Source organism: Echinops telfairi, unplaced genomic scaffold, assembly GCF_000313985.2.
Source record: "Echinops telfairi isolate 266 unplaced genomic scaffold, ASM31398v2 ScPeMD7_5592;HRSCAF=6446, whole genome shotgun sequence".
NCBI classification, from domain to species: domain Eukaryota; kingdom Metazoa; phylum Chordata; class Mammalia; order Afrosoricida; family Tenrecidae; genus Echinops; species Echinops telfairi.
In genome coordinates, this window is record NW_022109491.1 from 26,108,153 (window position 1) to 26,116,564 (window position 8,412).

Sequence of the window (8,412 nt, forward strand, 5' to 3'; positions counted from 1 at the left end):
GAGGGGGGTGGGGGGGTGGAGGTAGTGCCTTCCCAGCTGACAGATCCTGAGCTAATTACCATTCATGAGCAGCTGGGCCCAGTTCCCTGGGATTTGCATTCGCCAAGATAATTGGCACCACTTGGGATGGCAGCCAGCCTGTGCCAGCCTTCCAAGGGGGTGTCGCCAGGGAGCTGAGGCCCTGGGGATGGAAGGACTCCCCTGGCCTCATGAGGACTAGGGGGAAGGGGCGACTCTGGCCTCCCCCGCACATTAGAGAGGCCGCGCCAGGCGCAGAGATCATCTGAGGACAATCTTGACTGGATGCAGGGAGCTGGCCTATTTACCTGCCCAAGGCCAGGGCCCGGGGAGGGGACAGGGACTGCAGACCTCTGAAATCCTAGCACCTGAGGCTGGAGGGCCTGTAGATCACAGGGCGGGTGAGTTACCCATCTCAGAGACAGAGGGTAGGCGGCTCCAGGTTAGCCAGCTAATCGCACCACGGTAACAAGGTTATGAACATGCCCGGCCTTGCCCAACCCACACCCAGCTTCCTTTACCACCCTCCGAGGTGAGTGCTTTCAGTGACTCCTCCCCTCCCCCGTTGCAGATGGGAAAACCGAGGCACAGAGAGGTTCACTGACTTGCCCAACATCACACAGCCCAGAGGCGGCAGAGTTGGCCCAGAGGTAATAGGGTGGGATGGCTCCCAGACCTGGATTTCCTCTGGTGATGGAGGCTGACAGTGCCTCCCTCTCCTCATTCCCCTCTCTGCAGGGGTGTGGGGATGTTTGGTGCCCCCCGGCAGGGTTGGGAGGTGAGACTTAAGTATAAATAAATAAACAGGGAGCAGATGGTGGGGGTGGGGGGGTGCAGCGCTGGGAGGGGCAGGCCCAGGGCCTCCCACTTCTCCCTGGCAAAACATTGCTGGGCCGGAGCAAATGGATTCCAGACTCGGGGTCCAGGCCTGCGCTCTGCTTGCATGGCGGAGTACTGGCCCAGCCCCTGGGGCACCACAGCGCCTGCAGCCAGGTGTCCTGGGTCCTCCTCCTCCCTCACTGCCCTCTCCTCTGCCTTCCTGCGGGGCCCAGGGCAAGCCACTTCACCTCCTGGTCCCTCAGTGTCCTCGGCTGTCACACGAGTAGAAGAAAAAGGAACTGCCCCGTTTCTGCCTAAGAGGGGAGTCCCCTGAGATTGTTCTAGATGGTTCTTGACTGCTCTAGGCAGGCTTCAGGCTTGCAAGGTCACTGAGGAGCTTGGTATGTCGGCCTTTGCTCTAGGACCAGCCCATTCAGCGTCCACAGATGCTGTTCAGGTCTCCTGGCTGACCCAGTCCCTTGCTCTCCTCTGAAAACAGCCTGGCAGCCAGCGGAGAGTGGGCGCACGTGTACACATGCATCGTGTGAATGAATGAGTGGATGAATGCATGAATGGATGGATGGATGAATGACTGGGTGGTGGTGGTGGATAGAAGTGGAGACGAGAAAGGGCCATGTTTCCCAATCGCTGGGTGGGGGTGGGGAGTGGACAGAAGAGGCTATGGGTAAAATAGCAACAAGGTGTCAAATAACAATCCAGCCACAGTGAGAAAGTCATTTCTTTGTCGGTAGCTCCCGATCCTGCTCACAGGTCAAGGAGAAAATCTCTAAGTATACCAGTGACATCTTTCTAACACTTTAAATAAAACAAAAACAAAATACCCGCAAGAGAGCTGGTCTCTGGGCTCGGGACTTGGCAGCCACAGCACACAGCTGTAACCTGAGACGATGGCTGTCTCTCCAGCGCGTTCATCTGGGCCCATTACCTTTTATTTTTGGTGAGGGATTTGGGTTTTCCATGTAGGTTTCCCCAGTGCTGGAGGGACTACAAACACTTGGAGGAGTGCTAGGTGAGTCCTGCTAAAGTGATGGCCCAGGACCAGGGTGGTCATGGGTGCAAGGGGTGGGGCTTGACCACAAAAGGGCATGTGGAATTTCTGTGTCTTGACTGGGTTGCCGTTACAGTCAAGATTTGTCAAGATGCATCCCACGGCAACACGTACAATTCTGTCATTAGGTAACTCATATACAATAGAAATGTACATGCCTTGCTGATTTAAACATTCATGTGTTTACATTTTCAGCCTCCCCCATACATGGGGCAATGATTGCTCTCTCTTTGTCAGGAGCAAAGTAGTGTGAAGACAACCAAGACACAAGGAAACAATTAGTCCAACGGACAGAGGGAGCGCGTGAACTCCAGCCTCGACGCCGCTGAGATGGAAAGAAGTAGATGGTGCCCGGCTTCCACAGGCGGACCACCCTGAAAAGGATCACGGTGGGAAGTCCTGATTCGCGTGGGAGAAAAATGTGCAACGAAACTCAGAGTCATCAAAAAGATCAGGCTTACTGGTCTGTGAGAGCCCGGTGGAGCCTATGAGCCGATGGCCTTTAGACACCCTTCAGGCCTTGAACCGAACCCACCCCTGTGGTCCAACTTGCCACCCGACAAGACAGGTCTCTAAGCTGGGCAGTAGTGCCACGGAGCATGCCATCGGTAGAACAACCGGCCATGTGAGATCGAAGTACAGATGGGGGAAGACAAGAAGTCTTACTGCAGGAAGATGGCCAAGGATGGAGGCAGAGAAGCGGGAAACAGACTTGGAGCGCTCTCTCCTCAGAGCTGGGAGAGCGAGAAAAAGCCTTCCTCCGGAGCCAGGGCTCTAGATTTCTAGCTGCGTCAACTGTGAGAAAACAAGTTTATGTTTGTTGAAGCCAAGACAGAACGGGAGAACAAAGGGCAGTCTTTGCCCAGGGATCAAACTCAGAGGGCAGGAAGGGGTAGACAAGGAGGCCGAATGGAACGTTGAATGCAGGGAGGAAGTGGGGTGCATGGATTAGGATTGCTATCAGTGTCATGAAACAAAACACGTCGAGACCATTGAGTGGAAAACCAGTTTTTATTGTAAACTTTTACAATACAAAGTTTTAAAAATGTTTTTTAGCCTTCCATCAAAGATATTCAGTAAGCAACAGTACCGATGTCCTAAGAGTGTGGCCCACATTGTGATGCCTGTTCACCACACAGTAAAGTTAGGGGTCCAGGACATTGATAAACAAATGGACAAGTGGAAGAGAGAGTGACTGGGTCAATGAGCATGTGAATGTATCACACTCGACCCAGCCCTATCATATCAGAGGACCCTGATCAGTGCGTGGTCTATCTCAATTTGCTTAGCTCCTGTGACGGGGAGCTCACCACCTCATGATCACTCTTTCCATTCTCTGAACACTTGAGTTGGATGAAAGATCTTTCCTCATATAATATTGATCTGCTTGGAGATGCCCTGTCCTCTGGGGCACTGCAGACACATCAGTTCCCTCATTGGGGACTCCCTAAGGGGTTCCCCTCAACCTGTTCTTCAGCCCAGATGCTAACTAAGCTTCTTAGTCCACCAAGCCCTGCTTGCACAGAATTTTCAGCCCGGTGGAGCAGTAGGTGAAAGGACCAGTACACAGACGAAGAAAGAAAACCTGTATGTGTTGTGAAGGACAGAGTCGAATAAGAATTTGGTGGGAGGTTGGCTGGGTGGCATAGTGCTGGGTGGGAATCAGGCTAAATCCCTCTTAGGGCGTGGCATCTCATCTGAGACCAGGAGCATCAGGAGAAGGAGGTTCCAGGCAGGGGAGAGAGCCAGTGCTAAGGCCCTGAGGTCAGACAGTGTGGGCCACTGGAAGGCTGCCAGCCTGGTGAGAGGGGCAGGAGTGGGCGAAGGACAAATTCTTAGACAGGGGTCGGCAAACTTTGAGATGGAGAGCCTATCCTGCACCTCACAACAATTCAAAAATTATTCGAGGGCCCTAAGTCTTTTTTTTTTTTTTTGCATGTGTGTAACCCAATCACTTTTATTTGGGCGTGTTTATCACTTTCACCTGTGCTTTACATATTTTGATTCAATTAACCCATTAATAGGAGGGTGCTTCAAAACATATGTGGAAGCCTTTCATTCTTTTTTTAATCATTTTATTAGGGGCTCATACAACTCTTATCACAATCCACACATACATCAATTGTGTAAAGCACATTTGTGCATTCATTGCCCTCATCATTCTCAAAACACTTGCTCTCCACCTAAACCCTAAGTCTATTTTTACAAACAGATGAACTCGCCATCATCTGAATCCTTTAATTCTTTTCACTTTTACTTCAGAGCCACATGTACGTACCTGTAGAACTGAATAGGGCAAATTTGCCAACCACTGCCTTAGACGGTTGATGGGAAGAAGCTTGGAATTGTTTCCTAACTTTGATCCGCAGTTTGAGCAAGGGAGTAACAGAGTAATGACCTCCCTTTCAGTTGGTACTCCGTAAATGCTCACTTAAGTTCACATTAGCTGAAGACTCTTCTGGATCGGATAGTTTGGCAGGCAGCCGAAGGAAGGGCTTCTAGAGGGTCTGCTTGGGGTTAAATCCTGGCTCCGCCTCACATTTGCTGTGTGACTGTGGGAAAGGGGCGTCAAGTCTCTGAGCCTCAGGCTCCTGATCTGCCAGGTCACGGTAAGCCACAGACAGGGTTGCTGTGAGGACCCGTGACATTCGTTGGGAGAGCATTTAGAACAGGGCCAGCACATCATAAGTGCTTTCTGTTAATTAAATAGAAGGAACAAAGGTGAGGACGTGGAGAGGGATATAATTAGTTCTCTCCCAGCCTCCCAGCTCTGACTCCTGTGGGAGGCATGGTGGTATTGTAGTGACCTGTCGGGCTGCAACCAAGGTCAGCTGTTTGAAACTACCAGCTGCTCTGTGGGAGAAAGATGAGGCTTTCTGAAAAGAGTTATGATCTCAGAGACTCACAGGGGCAGTTCTACCTCACCTTACAGGGTCCCTATGATTCTTAATGGATGGCAGTACATGTTGAGTTTATAGGACTGATAGCAGGACTCTTGGTGGCACTATAAATCCACCAGCTGCTCTGCGGCCAAAAGAAGAGGATATCTGCTCCTGCAGTGATTGGCAGCCTCCAACTCCCGGGCGCAGGTGGCTGGGAGTTGGATTCGCCTCAATGGCAAGCAGGTTTGGGTTCGCTTGCAAACACAGGCACTATGAGTTGGGGTCCCCTGGGTGACACCCAACGATGACAACAGCAGCAGCAATAACAGCTCACATTTCCTTGAAAACCAAAAGCAATAGAGTTAAAACCCACAGTGGCCCAAGTGTGAAGGTGGCCCTTGAGGGAAGCGTCAGAAACGTGTCTCTGCTGGTACCTCCTCACTGCGCTCCTGGGAAGCCAGGCTCTCTACAGAGGCACCCCCACTCCCTGGGCAACCTCCTCCCTGCATGCCAGGGCGCTGTCCACAAGGTGAAGTCTCACGAAGGGCGAGAGGAAGCCCAAGGCTGGGGCCACTGGGGTCCTGCTACCCAGGGACCCCCATCTTCAAATGACATCTGGATTATGACCACTGCTCTCCACCCTGCTCCAATCCCCCCACTTACCAGGTGGGGCCGGATGGCTGCAGCAGCCCCCTCCCTCGTCCTCTTCCTCCCCCTCATCAGCTTCCTGTTCTTGCTCCACGGAGCCCCCTGAACTAGGTCACACCCCTCTTCTGCTCAAAGCCTCACAGGGCTCCCAGCCCACTCAGAGGAAAAGCCAAGACCCTCCCACAAGCTGAGCCCGCCCAGCCCCAGTCCTTGTCCCACTCCCACCCAGGCTGCCCAGCCACGTGGTCTCCTTGCTACCCTTGGATGTGCCCAGGAGGGCTGCCCCATTGGGGCTCACACCCTTGCTATCTCCTCAGTCTGACACACTCTTCCTTGCACCGCCATCCCCTGCACCCACGCTCACCACACACGTCCATGCCACCCCCCCAGAGGCCAGCTGTCTTACCCGAACCCTTATTGCCCGCCTTGCCTTTCTCTTCCCCCTGCGTTTCTCTACGGACACTCTCTACTACTGGATCCCTTAGAGCAGCAGTTCTCAACCTGTGGGCCACGACCCCTTTGGGGGGGTCGAATGACCTTTCCCAGGGGTCGCCTGATTCATAAGAGTAGCAAAATGACAGTGATGAAGTAGCCACGAAAATAGTGTTATGGTTGGGGGGGGTCACCACCACATGAGGAACTGTCTGAAAGGGTCTCGGCTTGAGGTAGGCTGAGAACCGCTGCTCCGGGTGGTATGTGTGTGTGGGGGCGCCTTCTATCGCCCTGAAGTAGGCTTTAGTAGCACAGGAGTTTCCACCTGCTTTGTACTCAGATGGTCGAAGTGCTCAACCTCTGTATGTTGAATGAACATCCAGGGAGGTGCAGAAGGGGCAGGGGACAGTGTGTGAGGACCCCAGGGCCCCTCTCCAGGTCTGGCTTCTCTTTCCTCTTGCTCCCCACCATGGAGGCTAGGTCAGCAGGCCAGCGAAGCTTGTCCCCCAGGGGCGAGGCTCCGGCTACAGGGCAGACCCCGCTCCTGCTCTGCACCCTTCCACACCTGATGTTCCCAGGAGTCACGGGTGTAGTGGTGAAGAAGTCAAAGGGTCTGAGAAGCGTGTCCCCGGGCAGGGCCGGGACCAGCCTCCAGCTTCTCTTTCCTCATTGGGAAGAGAGAAGGTGTGTTAGTCTGGGTACTTTAGAGAAACAAATCCAGAGAAACTCATGTATGAGAGTTTTATAGATAAAGGTTAAATGCCCATCAAGAAAACATCCCAACCCTGTGCTGCCCAAGCCCACAAGTCCAACATTAACCCATATGTCCGACACCAATTCACAAAGTCATCTTCCATTTCACAAAACAGATGCAATGGTGCCGACTGCAGGAGGAAAGTTGAGTCAGTGAACGTGTAAGCATCTCAGCGCTGGCAGGGGTCTCCACACGGCTGCTGCAGCACCCAGGGCTGCATCGGGGTAGGTCCATGTGGCTTCTCCTTGGGGATGTCTTGCAGGAAGTGAGTCTTGTCAGTTGAAGCAGGGAACTGGCTAAGGCAGCTGCATCCTGGTCCGACCATCACAAAGCAAGAGACTGGAGAACTAGCTAGGTAAGGCTCACTAAGCCATTTATCTCTCTGCCCTTCAATTAACCCCACATGTGTTTATCGGCCAGGTTGGCACAATAAACTATACCCCAGAAGACCATGGAGAGTGGTCGCCCTTGGGGGCCTCCTCTGCTTGCTCCCATTTGATCACACAGATGTGCTGTCAGGCCACGCAATTGGAGCCTCAGTGTCCTCCTCTCTCGGATGAGGACAACAGTAGTTCCCCACTCTTAGGCTGGCGTCTCTGGTGACACACACAGTCGAGCAATCAGCTACTAATGGGAAGGTTGTAGGTTCGAGTGTACCCAGAGACGCCGCGGATGAAAGACCTGGCAGTCTATTTTGAAAGGTCACAACCACTGCAAACCAGATGCAGCAAATGCCACTCTGACCCGTGCGGGGTGGCCCTGAGACGGATTGCCTCCACGGGGACTGAATGGTTCACCTGCTTAGCAGTGCTGGGCAGCAGACAGCAAGAAGTCCGGGTGATTCCCTCCCTAAACCTTCAAACTCACTGCCATTGAGTTGATTTTGACTCATAGCGACTCCATTGGACGGAGTAGTACTGGCCCCGGAGGGCTTCCAGGGTTGTAACTTTTTATAGAAGAGAGCTTCATCTTTCTCCCTCGGAGTGGCTGGTGGTTTCGAACCACTGACCTTCTGGTTAGCAGCCCAATGGGTAATTAGGACACCACCATGGCCCAAGAGTGGGTTCCCAAGAGAACCGAGTAGGCTGCTCCCTCCAGTTTCCCAAACGAAATCTTTCCAGGAGCAATCAGCTTCTTCTTTCTACCACTGAGCGGCTGGTGGGTTCGAACCTCAGACCTTGCAGTTAGCCAGTGCTTAACCCACCGTGCCCCTCGGGCTCCTTGGCACACTGTCATTCCATAAGGGCAGGGGTGGGGCTGGGCGGTGGGCTGCTCACACAAGGCCCTACTACGCAAGAGAAAGATGAACTGTCCGCCCCTAGAGAGGTTTTGTCCCAGGAAGCCATACAGGGTCACCCTGAGTCAGAAGGTACGCTTACTACTGCTATCGTCCGAGAGGTGAACTAACTGCGATGTGGCCAAGCCAAGATTTAAACCTCGGTCTGGCTGAAGCTAAGGGGCTCCTCGCTTTCAGTCGCCCCCCCACCCCCGCTCCCCACCCCGCCAACAAACTGGAGCTCCAAGAGTGAGCGCCTCGGGTTGCAGGTGCCAGCACCTGCCTGGCACCTCGGCCACCCGCCCATTAGCGCCCCGTCTCTGGCGCTTGGTGCAGCGGCAGGTGGGCGGCCCGCAGGGCCTCGGGCTGGGGCGCCACTCCCTCCTGCAGCCCGGGGTGGGGGGCCGCGTGGAGCCCCCGGGGGAGGCGCGCGGCGCTCCCGGCTCTGGAAGGAGCCGCGGCCTGGAAGACATTACACGGCTGTCGGACCGGGGGCGTCGCTTGGAGTTCCGGA

The 8,412-nt window shown here is 54.0% G+C and overlaps 1 protein-coding gene across 1 annotated transcript in view; it reads right to left on the minus strand.

Moving 5' to 3' along the window:
- Nucleotides 1-8,371, minus strand: part of TCF15 (transcription factor 15) — a 37,780-nt gene extending 29,409 nt beyond the window's left edge. The window contains 1 exon segment of the mRNA XM_004718131.2: nucleotides 8,189-8,371. Within this exon segment, the coding sequence (XP_004718188.1) occupies nucleotides 8,189-8,371 (183 nt within the window).
- Between the last annotated feature and the right edge of the window lie 41 nt (nucleotides 8,372-8,412).